Raw genomic sequence first — 16136 nt, 5'->3', positions numbered from 1 at the left:
CATTTCATGTGTGTGCTATTGCTATTGCTATTGCTGTCTAAATGAGCTAAACACATGGCAAAGACATCTTCACACAACTACTTTATCAAACGCATGCAGATAGTGTGTGCGTAACTTCAGTCAAATTATAGTTCTGATATTATATTTCTTAATGGAAAATGCTAAAAAATCTATGCAGATTTAGTATTCACACAAACTTCATCTAAATAAATTGTATATATTAAATTGTATTTTTTGCTTCTATACAATTCTATCATCCGGGCTGCTGAGTAAGTCACTGGCACGACCCTCCCTTCTCTCCAAGAACTGCACTCATTCAGAGTGAGGAAAAGAGCTGGTAAAATCCGTCTGGACCCCTCACATCCAGCACACTTCCTCTTTGAACGGCCAGACATAGGAAAAGTTTCTTCAGCTCACGTCATCTAGTTCATGAACAGTTAAATGTTCTCCCCACTGTGCAATAAAACATGTGCAATACTTAACTATTTATTCTTATATTTATTATACGTATGTTATTAATTTAATACTGTATATCTTACATATATCCACATTCCCTTGTATAATTTGTCCATAGCACTGTACAAACAATATACTGGTTACTGTCTCTTGTCTATTGTGTATTGTTTTTTTTACATATTTATTTTTACTCACTTATTTTTATTTTGTCATCTGTGTCTTGTCACTTGTCAATCTGTGTAGTGGAAGCTTCTGTCACCAAGACAAATTCCTTGTGTGTTTGTTTGTAAGCACACCTGGCAATAAAGCGCTTTCTGATTCTGATGCTCTTCTGATTCTGATAATAATTTTAATAATTGTGTTATTATATTAAATATTAGCACCATTAGTAAGTATATATTACTTAATCGTAGTATGTATATATTTTTTAAATATTTAATGTTATATATTATATGTATTATTTTATTACCATTTATTTTTATTACATTTTTATTATTAGCACCCATTATTATTTATAATTTTTATAAATAAATTGACACTTATTATATATTTGTAATATTTGCTAAATTATTAATGTGTGTTTGTGTGTGTGATACAATTTATTATTATTATTATTATTATTATTATTATTATTATTATTATTATTATTATTATTATTATTATTATTATTATTATATTACTACATTACATATTAGCACCAATTATAATTATTAGCATTATTTTGGGGTTATTATTTGTTTGTAATAATTGTGTCATAGTTTTGGACGCTTTTCTTAAGCCTCGCTGTAGGTCAGTGAGCGGGCGCTGCGTGTGCTCGACTCACCAGTCACCACGGGCTCGCGCAGCTCGTGCACTTGAGTTGAAAACTTCTCCGCGCGATTGCGGAGCGCACACGAGACGCGAACCAGAGCCAGAGCGGTAAATCACGGACTCCTGCTCCCGTTCTCGAACCAGAACCACCGCGAAACATGGATGATTTAGGTGAGTGTGAGCCGCTTTGACGTTAGACATCAGATAATCGCGAAAGGAGCAGTTCGACGCGACGCTAGAGCGCTGGATTGACACTGTAGAAGCGGATGGAGCGCGTTGCTGCTGCCAACGTCAGCGCGCGTCGATGCTCGACTACTGCAGCATGCTGAAAAACACACGCTCGCGCTTCTGGACGGCTGTTTAAAGCTGCTTGACGCACTCTGTTCATGTGTGTCCAGCTGTTTTGCTGTTGTGTTGATGCTGCAGTGTAGCAGGAGTCAGACTGATTCATTCTTTACAGCTGCTTCCTTTGCAACACTATGTGATTAATACCAGAGCATTGCTAGAGCAAAACCGCTTTGAGCTTTATATTTGTCTCTAAATGCAGACGTGTAGAGCACACATTTGTTGCTAATTATTGTGCATAGTTCCTCTCTGGTTGATTTGCAAGGCAGCTTCTGAAATGTGTCAACAAAACATCAATGTGTCATTTTGCACCCAACCTCCCAACTTCACAAAAATGCACCTAAAACTTTCTGTTGGGTTTGTGCATTTGATTGCACAGGCTTTAATGGAGGAATCAACACGCACAAGTTTCCAGGACACTTTCATTACAAAATAATCAATAAGAGTATTAGTTGTTATTGTTGACCGTTAACTATTGACGCACTGTAATAGAGTTGATCCCATAATCTTGTGCTTGGTGTTGTAACTTCTTGACTTGTAGCCCAGGGCAATGAGAAAATGAGCTTCAGCCTAATCTAACTAATCTCAATATTACTGCCTTGAGGCTGTTGAGTGGAGTTTTCATGAGTGGCACGTTGTTTAGTGAAGTTATTTTCGTTCATCTCTGACGACGAGACGCAGGCATTGGTTTCGCTCAGAGAGTTTAGACATTAATGTGGGCGAGCAGGGTCAGAAATTAACCAGGTCTGGGGGCTGAAATACCAAAGTGAACGTAACAACATCTTCTTAGATGTGGTGCATTCCTCTTTTAAGTGGATATTTTGGGGACATTTGACAAATTGAATTACATTTTTATCTAGACTGGTCTAGTGTTGACTTTAGTGCCATAGCTGTCAGTTATTTGCGTTAACTTTGTTAGAAATGAGTTTGAGATGAGTTAGTTTGACATTTATGAATGGCACAATGGAAAAATGAATTCCAGGGGGTGAAAACTGTCCCTTAATTAAGTCCATTTCTGATGCTGCATGCATAACCAGTTAACACATACGGTATTTAGTGTTGTACTTAAACTTTACACTTAGATTAGACTGTTGTATGTTAGAACAGTCTCTCATTGGGGGTTTAAAGCATGTGTGTATGAGATTTATATCATAGCCTGTGAAAACACTAGCAAGACGCCTTTATTGCTGAAAAATTCCTATTTAAAAGATTTGAAGATCTGCACTAATGTCTTATTAAATCAAATATACATTTTCTTTAGGTTTAGCTTAACTAGATAGGTGTTTACTCTTTTTATTGACTGCATGTAGATGTAGCTGTTGTCTCATTTTCAGTGTGTTTGACTAAAAGGATTGTGTCATTTTAACATTAAAGAGTCTAACTGCGAAATGAATCAAGATGCTGGGCCAAAGCCTCCGTCTTTCAAACACTCAAACCTATTTTTAGCGATGATCTGGTAGTGACATCCTGACAGCGCTTTAGTGTCCGCCTTGTTGTAAACCGTCTGTTCTCTTGCTGATCATAGGAGCCTTCTATAGTCTCTAATGCAGATTGGCATAAATGGGGCACAAATAAGATTTTACTTGATTATACTTTTCGGGCCATTCTGTGCCAAATCATCTGAATTTCAGAAACTTCCCAGGCTAAAATGTAGGGGTTTGTTGATAATAACAATGTACTATTAAACCGTTTACTCATGGAGGCACATAAAAATCCCAATATTTCTGGAACTGAACCATATTGGGCCTTAAAAATTAAGACACCAAAATCAAAATGTGTTAAGAAACAGCATCCAAATGGATATTGAGGTAGTTTTAATATCTCTTGAGTTGCAAGCATTCAAAGTTAAAATAATTTTTCCTCTCTTGTAATTTGACTGGTGAAAATTGTCATTTTGACTCTCCTCTGCAAAATAGTGGAATATTATGCAAATATATATCCGTGACATTTACTATTTTGCCTTTCATTACTATTTATGTTTGACTTTCTTCAGTAAAAAAATAAATAAATATTAACAAAATAAAAAATTGTAGCCAGAAAGTTTCTGAAATGTGGTTTATTTGACATGGAATGACTCTGTTTCACTATAAATATTTGTGTACAATTGAATAATTTAATAATTGAGCGACATTGAAATCCCAATATCTCTGGAAACTAACCACATAGGGTCTTAAAATGAAATGAAGGCACCAAAATATAAGTTTAAGAACCAAAATCCAAAAGGATATTGAGATATCTTTAATACTTCTAGAATTACAAGCATTCTAACTTTGGAAAAACAAACACAAAAAGTGCTTTTCCCCATTTCGTAATGCATATAATGCAACAAGGATTGCTAAAGTCGGCTGATTTTATTAATAGACATCCCAATCTCTGTGTAAAAATAATGATGCTGCCATCTTTCTAAAGTCATTTTCCCCCTCCTGTAATTTGGTTCCAAATCTTCAGGTGAAAGTTGTCATTATTATTATTGTCAAAATAGTGGATTACTAATTTTCAACAATGACATTTAATATTTTGTCTGTCATCTTTATGTAGACTGGCATCACAATCTGATTCCAAAACCATTTCTAGTGCATCTCTGAACAAATACTCAGCAGCAATATAGATGTGCAGATCTTTGTTGTTGAGTTCAGTGGTTTTTGTTCTATGCAAATTGTGCAAAATAAGACTCAAATATGCATGAAGAAAGTGCACAGTGCACTTTTATCTCATAAGGCCTCGTTGACTGTGTCCTAAATGGCACACAGACAGTGGTTTCTTTATCTTCCGCGGGAGGAGCGTAGATCCAGACAGACATTGAGATCACAGGTGTGAGCATTTGTATTTTTTATGCAGGCATCTCCTGAAACCATAAACCTCTATTGTAGGCTATGGAGGAGCTCTTGAACCTAAAAACCTGTACTCCAGCATCCTTTTCAGTGTATTGTGTCTTGAGTTAATGTGACATTCTTAAATAAACCAACAAACCTGTCCGTATGTGTCTCTTAGTGTAAAGAAATCTGATTCATTGTAGCAATTCAGATTACACTACCATTCAAACGTTTGAAGTCTTAGATAATTTTTAATAAATCATTAAAATTAAATATTTTTTTTAAGAAGCCTAATATACTCATCCAAGGCTGCATTTATTTGATCAGAAATACAGTAATGGTGTGAAATGTTGTTTTAATTTAAATTAACTGTGTTCCATTTGAATACATTTAAAAATAGTTGTTGACCGATATATCGCCAAGCCCAATATATCGGCCGATATTTGTCATTTTTCAAATATCGGCATCAGCCGATACGTTTTTCAGCTTGGCCGATGTGTTGTATTTTGATGGCGCTGAGAGCGGCAATGCTAAGTGCACACAGTGTTCACACTCTCTCTCTCTCTCTTGTTTGTCGTCATCATGCATTTTTATCGAGCATAATCACGTGTTTTCTGTGTGATGGTTAGTCCATGTGAAAAGAATGCTCTAAACTCTACTTAAACTGCACTTTATAAATTTGCCCACTGTCAGTTTCATGTCATTTTCACTGTGTGCTGTATGTAAAATGAGTGTTTTATGGCTTTATTTGAAAAATATGATTCCCAAAGCACACAAACTTCCCAGAAAACTGTGTGCCCTGTTGGTTACAGTGCTTACTTTCTTTTTAATTATATTTTTATTAAATATTTATTTATTTGTGAAAAAATACTGTAATCTAAAGTATAAGTGTGTTCTTTTACACATTTATTTTTTAATCCATTGTCAAATGATTTCAAATTTATTTAATATTAATAATAATCATTAAATATTGAAAATAATAATTTCATCTTTATATCGGCTATCGGCCTCCTTGCGTTCCAAGATATCAGCATCGGCTGTCATAAGATAAGATAAGATAATATAATTTATTCCTGTGATCAAAGCTGTATTTTCTGCATCATTCCTCCAGTCTTCAGTGTCATATGATCTTCAGAAATCATTCTAATATACTAATTAGCTGTTCAAGAAATATTTCTGATTATTATTAATGTTGAAAACATCTTAATATTGTTTTAGGAAACCATGATCCTTTTTTTTTCGGGAATTATTTGATAATAAGAACGTTCAAAAGAACAGCATTTTTCTGAAATGGAATCTTTATAATGATATAAATGTATTTCCTGTCAATTTAATACATCCTTGCTGTATTGCTATTAATTTTTAAAAATACTAACCCCAAACATTTAAACAGTAATGCATGTACATTAGCCTAAGTGTACATTACATTTCACAGCGACTTACTAAATAAATAACTAAAAGCCATAAAACACACGAGAGCTGAAAGAGTGCTGAGCTTCTGCTGTTCACTTGTGTTTATGATCACCAGGCAACTGCACAAAAATACAAACGGACAGAATTAGACACACAAGTACTATATTTTCAGTGTCAAGTGTGTGGTGAAATTTGGACTGATAGTTAATATTGATTGTGTAGTGATAAAATGCAGAAGATAAATGTAATATGAATCTGGACTGAGATGCATCTAAGATGAGAAATCCATATCTTATTGTTATGACTTTGGAATTGGTTTATTTTTATCAAATTTTTATAAATTGCCTGGGTGTTATTGCTAAAATTGATAGTAATGATGCTGAAAATTCAGCTTTGCATCACAGGCATAAATAATATTTTTTAATATGTTCAAATAGAAAGCATTTATTTAAAAAAAATCATAATATTTCACAATTTTACTGTATTTTTGATCTAATTAATGCAGCCTTGTTGAGCAGAAGGGACTTCTTTCAAAGAAAGAAACTTAGTAGTGCACAGTATGTGTCATAATGTATTCAGGAACCACTGAATATTGTCTGTTCTCATATTGAATATATAATAAAATGCATGAATAAGACATGTGCAGTGTAAATAAGAGTTTATCCAAGTATTAATGGCAAGGAAAGCCCCTTACACTAGAGAGCGATCATGGATGAAGTGTTTCTTGGAGCTTATAATACATTAAAGAATGATTCATGTGACTTTTACATATGCCAGGTGACCTGTTAATAACAACAACAAAAATATTTTAGATTGCAGTTTTGCAGAATATTGCTTTTTCGAATTGCCTGAAAAACCATCTCATGTGAGCGTTAAAACTAGGGATGGCAACGATTAATCGATGATCGATTAATTGTCGATAAGAGATGCAATCGATTAAGGCTATGGATGGTCGGTTAACCGATTCAATGTTGGGCTGCGTGCGGCTCATGCGCACTCAACACGTGCGAGCGGCTGTGAGTGACGGTGACGATATATAAAAGCATCATCATTCATTCACAATGTACAAATTAAGCTTTTAATGTGATTTAAACTTTAAAGTACATTAAAATAGAAACAACATAAAAGTTCTTCAACATTAAATGCAATAGAAATGTAGTTACTAATCATTTCATCAGATAACTGTTTTATATCGTGCGCTTTGCAGGGCTGCGGGACACAGTGACAGGACAGGTAGTCTATTCATTCCTACAACTTGTTAATTCATTCCTACGAATTATTAATGTGGCAATTGTCCATGTTTCATTAATTTTGTTCCCTAAATAACCCATGATTTAAGTGAAATAAGGGAACAAATTAATAAATCGAACGAATTCTTAATTCATGAAATCTTTAATTTCCCTTCCCATGTTTACCATAGTAAGAGATGCGAAAACAGTTATTAAAAGCGAAAGATAATAAAATAAACCTGGGAAATTAGAGGGTTAGACTATGAAGATTTAGGAAAAGAAACGATGCCTAAATATACTGAATTTGTGGAAATTCGTGACCAACCGGCAAACCAGAACAAAGCCGCGTAAATGAAGACTATGGGGTCCAAAAGCATGGTCGCGATCTAACATTTTCCAGTTAACCTATTATTCCTCTAATAAACAAAGCTTTTATACCACACTTGTCATAATCAGATCGTATCATTTCTAAATAAATAATTGCTGGATTCAAAACAGCGATTAATACGCGCTGTGACCGACACATTCCTGGAGCATTCACTGCTGTCACTAAACGGTGACGCCGAGCATCGTTCACAAGTTTCTGCATGGACCTGACTAGGGCACAGGTTCTAAGCCCTGGGACAAAATGGGATGCTTTAAGGAAAATTTATAGCCTACTAAGTAATAGGCCCAACATAAAAATAACAATTTGTTTTCATGTTTCTTTTTTTTTTTTTTTTTAAATAGGCTATGCGAAATATATCCGACTTAAATAGGCTAATTAAGATTAACGGATTTAAAACAGAAGTGTGGGCGCTCCATAAGTTCACAAAAAAAAAAAAAAAAGGATGACAACGCATTCTGTTTGTTTGCTTTATTTTACAAGAGCACAAATCTTCTGTTTTTATTGTGAGTGTGCACAAATGAAAGTAAACACTTTTGCGGAAAATATGTATTTTTTTTAATGTCTCAGCTGTTTCAATCGTGCCGGAGCCTGCCGCACACGTATATTCTAGCGATTCAAACTTACATCGCAGTCTGTTCATTATCAAAATAAAATGTCAACTAAACATTAAAAGGTTACACTGGTCAGTTTAAATAGACCGTAGTATACCGGTCCACTCTGCTGTTATGCCAAGGACGTTTTTGCTCATATGAAGAGGATCATCTTTTCCGTCTATATGCGAATGCGTGTTAAGTACAAGCCTAGTTTACATTATAAATAATAGTTTAACATTCAAATACATTGCGAATATGGAAACATTTCGATTTGTGCCGAATGAGACATGAGCAATAACCTCCAAATAAATCTAGCCAAAGCCGCGCTGGCTCATCCTCGTGTGCACGCATGCACTGTCACGTTTTGGTGCAGCAGCGCCGATGTAGTTCACTTAATGTGCAGCGCAGTCACACGCGCTCCACATTTCGGATTATTTTATACAATAATGTCAATTGAAAACATTGCAATTGTGCTTTAAAATACAACAACGAGCACCACAAAACCATTTAAAGATGCGCGTTCAGCGTTCTCCGTGCGGGATTGGAAACTGTCAACAAAGTAAAATGACCTCAAAAGTATGGCGCGCTCTCTTCATTTTATCAAATGATCATAATCGCATCAATTCATTTTATAATCCTGCTACTAGCATTTTATTCAGACTAAAACCTCTTTAATTCAAGTGAGAAAGCGTTTTGTGTGTGTGTGTGTGTGGCTTTTGCACATCCTGTCATACCGCTGACTGCGTGCCTGCAATAGACGCATTTTGCAGTATTATGGTTAACGATTAATCGATTAATTGATCGTTAATTTAAACGATGATCGATCATGGAAATAATCGAAATTTGACATCCCTAGTTAAAACTTTTTTGCGATATATGGGGGTTTTTGTGAAATTGACGAGTTTGCATTACGCGTATTTTCAAAGTAGTTCCACTGTCAAAAATGAATTAAATGTAAATAGATTTCTTTAAGGCAGTTACCGCACATTCATTTAACTATAAAAGCACCAAAGCATCTCCACTGAAGATGCTGTGCCACACAATCACTCTCAAGTGCTCACAGCTAAGCGTTTCACACTTTGGTGGACACACAGTCTTAGTGCAAGCTTGATGATAACAGTCTGTATGATCAAGGCCTAGATGTTTAACCTGGTACACCCTTGTGTGCACAAGATGACATTTATCTAAATGATCTGGCGAGAATCAGAAAGGATTGTGTGTTATTAAGCTTTCTTTTGCGTCTGTCCTAAACCATTTCAGACGCTGTGTGAGGTTGCTGATGTTCGTAGGGCTAAACTGTGATATTCTGTTGTACATGGTGTGAAATTGTGGTTATAACTCAAGCACATTGGCTCTCAACCATTGAGTTTGCTGCATGCAAAACTGTGGTTTGATGATGTGTTATCTGTGGGTTAAAGGAATAGCTTTAAAAAAAAAGAAAAAAAAAGAAAGAAAGTTCCTCATTTACTCACACCCTTGTGTTTTATTTTTTATCTGTGAAACACAAAATGTGTTGTTTGGCAGAATGTCCAAGCCTCTCATTTCCATCTGATATAAGTGCACGGTGATCAGGCTTTGAACAGAGAAGAAAGAAAGAAAGAAATCTCAAATTCAGACCAAGCTTCTGAGGAAAAATTAGTCATGACTGTGAGAGACAAGTTTGGAATTGTGAGATCAAAAGTTGCAATTACTAATAATACTATTATAAGCATACAAGTCATATGAAACACTTTAATACATTTTTGTTCCCTTTTTGTGTGGCCTTCTATATAAATCAGCATACATTGTCATTGTATGGAAAACATGGTGAAATGGCTGCATGAACTTCTCTTCTCTTGGTGACTCTTAGTCACACTGCGAACGCTCTCACAGCGGTTCCTTTTCTGGGAAAGAGTGTTTGGTTGTGATGTGTAAACACTGAGTGTTTGGTGAATGGTAAAAGGCTTTAACCTCTACACACACACACACACATAAACACAGGCTTAATGATGAAATGTACAGGCCCAGACTGTGACATGTTTGTATTTGTATGTGTTATGGTTTGAGAATGTCATCATTTGATCTTTCTTGTATAGCAAAGTTTATTCTGTAAAAGAAACTGTGACTTTCAGACTCAGGTTATCTTGACTTTATCAAGAGTATCACCTGTTTGCAGGACAGATACGCTCACATCATAGCTGAACACTTTCTCACAGCTGAAAGCTTATCTGGTCTTGTCTTGAAGATACCACATTCAGTGTTGTTGTGATACACAATAGGTTTTGCTATTGAGATGCCATGCCATGTTGTAAGGCAAGATAGATTAAGTAGAAAAAAAAGTTTTTATCTCCTTTATTATTAAATTGATTTGGCCCTTAACATGTTGTATTTTCTCTTTAAATATTATATTTATTTTTATTTATTAATTTGTTTTTGTATTTCTGTTTATTATATTTATTTTTTAAAATAAATGATATTTTAAGGAAATTGCTAAATATTATATTTTAGGGAAAAAAGTACATATAATATCAAAGGAGCAAAAATAAATATAACATTTAAGAAGAAACAAATATATTAGGATAAAAATAAATATAATACTAATTTTTTTATCATATTTTAATATATTATAAATTAAACTTTAAGTTTTACATACATTTATTTTTTATTCTTTTAATATTTGATTTATTTCCTCTATAAATATGTCCTTAAATATTATAAATAAGTTCTTATTTATTTTTTTTCTTGTTTGCTCTGTGCAGAATATAGTTGGAAATTCTTTCTTTAGTGAACAAATCTCCATTCCTTCATTTTTTTTTTCATAAGGCTACATTTCTATTAGTCATTCGAAATAAAATGAATCTCATCCGCAGACAGCACATGTTGTAAATCTCTTATAACCGTGTTAGATAAACAAGTCCTGCTGTCAGGTTAATTACTGGGCTACTCTGTAAATGCTTACTATACCCTGAATTGGCTGTGTGTTGTCCCTGACTCAATCTAAGAGATGCATTTGGCAGGACGATCAGAGGCATTCTGGATGAGTCTAAACAGGCCAAAAAATCTGAGGAATTCCCAGCACACCTTTCTGCCCATCAGATAGAGAGACGGAGGGATGGGGAGGGTGAGAGAGAAAGAGCTCATGGGAGAACGGCTGGATGCAGGAATGTTAAGTAAAGACTTGCACATTTATTCTCCTCTGCTTCTCTCATTGGAAGTACAGTAACTCTCATGTCACATGTTTGTATGGGTGATGCCTGCACGTATCTTCTCTGATTAGGCTTTGAATCCAGGCATGTCGTGACCAAGACTGTGTAGCATGTTATTTTTATTTAATTTTTTTTGCATGGATCCCATAGGGCTGTGCAAAAAATCGAATGCGATTTTCATGCGCATGTCATCAGTAAAGATGCTCCTGTGATTAGAAGTATATCTCCAGCACGTGTGTTCAGATCAGGGTTGCCAGGTTTTCACAACAAATCCTGCCCAGTTGCTTCTTAAAACTAGTCCAAAACTAGCGTTTCTGGGAGGTTCCCCGATAAAAAATTGCTTCCCGGGGTTAAAATATAAATTTTTGGGAAGGGTTTCCCTGGTACAAATAGCATTTTAGGGGCTAAATATCACGTTATTGGTATTGTGATTGCTTCAAAACGTGGACATGAAAAACAACCGCAGACTTGGCAACACTGGTTCAGGTGGAGCGGCAGTTACTACACAGAGCCGTAGTCTACCGACAACTAACAAAATCGTTTTCAAAATCGACAAAGAATCGCCTGCGATTTTAACATCGATTTTGTGTAGATTGTCAGTGAATTACGGCTCGGTGTAGTAAATGCCAACCAGTGTTGCCAAGTCTGTTTTTGTTTTTCATGTCCGCAGGTCACAGCGACCCCAATACAAATAACGTGATATTTAACCCCTAAAATGCGAATGTTACCAAGGCAACCCTGCTAAAAAACTTATATTTTAACCCCGGGAAGCAATTTTTATCGGGGAACCTCCTGTAAGCGCGATTGAACTAGTTTTGAGAAGCAGGATTTGTTGTGAAAACCTGGCAACCCTGATCTGAACGCACGTGCTGGAATATACTTCTAATTAAAGGAGCGTCTTTACTGATGAGATGTGCATGAAAATCGCATTCGATTTTTTGCACAGCCCTAGGATCCCATGGGTTGCAGGTGGTTTTGATTGAGATAGTTTGGGCCTGTGCTTTTGTTTTCTCTCAGATACACCTGTACATGGCAGCTGGAACAATAACTACTTCACATGCTCTTAAATCTGTAATTTTATTTCTTATTTTTTATTGTATGGTTTATTTATTATTTTATTTTCATATTTCTTATATAATTTAATTTCATATATATTTTTTTTCTTCTATTTTATTAGTTTTTTTTATTCAGTTTGAATCATATTTTTTTCATTTATCTTTTTTCTTTTATTTTATAATCTTTTACTATTTATTTTATATCATTTTTATTTTATTTTTATTTTTATTTTTTAATTTAATTTAAATTATTATAACAACTTTTTAATAATTTTGTTATTTGTTAAAGAAAATGTCTAATAAGTCATTTAAGTACGATTTGAACCATGCTAATGCACTTCTATTAATACCAGCAAAGTTTTCTAGTCTTTTCAAGAGAATGTTGTGGTCAGTAGTGTCGAACGCAGCATACAATTCAATAGCTACTAACTAAACTAGACTAAAACTGTGTCTCTGTGTGTGTTCACTTCCTCCATACGACCACATATGTTTTGACTTCACATCTGTGTCATCAGCTGTGTTGATTCATCATTGGGTTATGGTTAATTTCAAGTTCATTTGACCACAAGTTACACAAATGTACTGTAGCCTGCAGCAGATTCGCCTCATGAGAAGGCTATCATTTTAGATTAAATGTGACTAATACTCTCAGGTTATTAATGAGATGGTCCGCTAGAATAAATAGCAGTTTGATAATGATACTGGACTGCTGCTCTCTCTTTCTGTCTGTCTGTTTGACTCCGAGCTGGTAATTGGTCCCACATGGCGTCTCTCTGACAGAATCATAATTAAAAAAAGCACACAGCCTTAAATATAGAGGAGCCAGAGGACACGATCTCCACCGAGGAACAGCACTTTCTCATCTCTTTCAGTCTCTTTAAGTAGCATTTAAGTAATTAACAGGCCAATGTTTAATGTTTGCTCATTTAAAATGTCAAGTATAGTTTATTGTGATATAAATATCTAACAATATGTTTTTTTTATTCTTAAGGGCATTATAATTAATAAAAATGATTGCTGGATATACACACACGCGCACACACACATATATGGAAACATATAGGCAGCAATATAACTTTTGAAATGTAATGTGAAAAATGGCGATGTATTTCTGTATTTAAATTTACAATTTCACCACACATGTGCAACGGTTACTGCAAAATGAAAATTATATAATTTACATTTGACAGTTCAGTTCTAATTTGTCAATTAAATACATATTTTAACACTTTATAAGTTGCAAAATGTAAATGTATTACCCTAATGGATTATTTTTTACATGTCCAAGCAAAAACTAGCAAATGGACGAGTGGTCAACCGATAATATTTTTTTTGACAGCCAATGTCGATATCTTGGAAAGCAGGGGGCCCAAAGCCGATATATATTTTATTATTAATATATAAGAAATTTGAAATCATTTGACAATGGATTAAAAAATAAATGTGTAAAAAAACATACTTATAATTTAGATGACATAGTATTTTTCACAAATATTTAATAAAAATATAATAAAAAAAGGAAGTAAACCGTAACCAACAGAGTACTCAATATTCTGGGAAGTTTGTGTGCATTGGGAATTTGACATGTGCCGGTATTCTATATGACATATCAGTAATGCGATATGTCACGGTAATAAATATCCCAATATTTTTATCCTGGGCACTTCTAAATACAGTGAATAATTATACATTACAAATGATTCAGAATTTGGGATGGATTTTAAGAATACTTTTCCAATCAACTGTTCAAATTCACAATATCGCTGTATGCATAATTATTGTGCTGAATGAAAACATATTCACTCTCTGACAGCAGATGGCGCTAAACTGCAGAAAATGCAGTCCTTACCCTGGAAACCCCATAAATACAGCAGCTGCGCCACTTTCTAAAACATATTTAAATAGCCATTCAGATTTGTGGATTTGCTATGATGTTCATCACAGTGCCAAATACTTTAATATTTATACTTAATAGGCTATTCATTTTCATATTCATGTCCTTGATATTGTTTGAAAGTGTTTTGATTCTTTATTGTTCGTTCGCACATTACATTAGGGCTTCATTAGTTAACATTAGTTAATTCATTAGTCAACATAAACTGCCAATGAAAAATTCTTCGGAACATTCATCAATCTTAGGCATTCTAATATTTAATGACACGTTGTTAAAATCGAAAGTTGCAGTGGTGTTATTTAATGTGCTAACAAGACTTGTATTTTTTAACAAAGATTAATGACTTTTGTAGCAAATGTAGCTATTTCTCATTGTAAATGTTAATGCATTAACCAAGGTTGACTAATGAGGTCTTATTGTGAAGTGATACCTTTTGGTATTTATAGCTCTTTTCCACTTTAATCTGTGTAAAACGTTTAACTTTAATGTTAACTATATTTTTGGGAATTCTTTGGGAATCGTATTTTACAAATAAAGCCAGGGTAACACTCATTTTACATACAATACAGTGTGAAAATGAAGAACTCTTAACAATGACAGTAAACAAGAGAGAGAATGGGTGCCCTGTGTGCTCTGGTGCTGACGTTATCAGCATTGTCAAAATAAAAGTCCGGAGCACTGTCAAAATAAACGTTGTGCCTCAAACACATCGGCCAAGCAGAAAAGTTTTGCAATATATCTGTCAACCACTAAAAAGGACACTTTGGATCGCATTTTCATCAGAATACAGTGTGATAATTGTAGCAAAATGCAGTGTGAATTTCAAAATGCATTGTGAGCCGAAGGTATTGCAAAAAGCTTGCAAAGCTGTGATTTAAAATGCTTTGACGTTTATACTTAAGACGTTTAAATTGCATGCAATGAATGTAAGCCCCCACCCTGTCAATCATTACATCAAGGCAGGGCTCGTGTTGCGTTGTCTGGGGTATTTTGAGAAAATTGGTAGCAAATGCACGATAATGTAATGCATTCATTGTGAATAGAAGCATCAGTTTTTTTTTTATAAGCAGTTTCAACACTCTGCTTCATGTCTGGTGTTGGTGTTTTCGTGGTATTTATCCTTGTCAGTCATTTCATTGCCTCACTATGTTTGCTCTGTTGTGATGGAAAAACAGATTGTGTCATTTCTTACAATACTCTTCCTCATTCTTGCAGGGTTGACATCAGTGTCACATGTCGAGAACAGAACACTCGAGAATTCTGAGTTATTAATGCTTTACTCCCTCAGATCTCTCAGGTTTTACAGCGTGGGATGTATTTCATCGGCTCTTCGTGGCAGGTTTAGTACTGGAGGCTCTTATTTTAGCGCGGGGGTCTTGGGTCTCCCTCCTTGTCTTGACCACCCTGGTGCTTTCAAACCTGAAGGTCAGGACTTCAGAATTGAGAACCCTATATTTCACTGTCATAATTGACCAACATCAGACTCTTTTGGTTTGATCTGTCTGTGTGGATTGAGTTTCCTGCAAATAAGATTGGAGTGAGTTGTCGGAGTCATTTTTAAGATCGGTTTCTCAGCTCAACTGGTTTATCTCTTCGGGTGCAGAAGGTGTTACCTGAACTTCCACTTTTTGGCAATAAAGGGGCAAACGTGTATGAGAGTGGAACTGAATGGATTATGAAATGGGTAATAATAAGGAGCCCTCAAGGCAAAGAGATAGCAGATCTTGGTCCCTAGACTCATATTCCCGGCTGTGTTAGATCTCTAGAATCTAGATTTTTATGACCTACAGCATATAAATGTGCTGGATTTTGAAATGGCGTGTTAGAAAATAGTTTGGGCTTCTATTATTTAACATTTTTTTGCAATGCGTAATCACTGTTTTCCACCAATAATCCCAGTCTAATGAACGAGTCCTTCTTTTCCTACCACTGTCTGAATGTTTTATAGACGTTCG

General features: G+C 34.9%; 1 protein-coding gene across 2 annotated transcripts in view; it reads left to right on the top strand.

The window, feature by feature from the left end:
* Positions 1-1254: 1254 nt before the first annotated feature.
* The window catches only part of LOC128014847 (paxillin), a 36133-nt gene continuing 21251 nt past the window's right edge, over positions 1255-16136 (top strand). The window contains exon 1 of one of the 2 annotated variants that reach the window (XM_052598523.1): positions 1255-1437. In XM_052598523.1, coding sequence (XP_052454483.1) covers positions 1425-1437 — 13 coding nt within the window. In that variant the 5' untranslated portion in view covers positions 1255-1424. Of the gene's footprint in view, positions 1438-15437; positions 15607-16136 lie in introns of those variants that run through there. The other variant, XM_052598522.1, reaches the window with a different exon arrangement.

Source organism: Carassius gibelio, chromosome A5 (assembly GCF_023724105.1).
Source record: "Carassius gibelio isolate Cgi1373 ecotype wild population from Czech Republic chromosome A5, carGib1.2-hapl.c, whole genome shotgun sequence".
NCBI classification, from domain to species: Eukaryota; Metazoa; Chordata; class Actinopteri; order Cypriniformes; family Cyprinidae; genus Carassius; species Carassius gibelio.
This window is presented reverse-complemented; position numbering and strand designations above follow the sequence as displayed.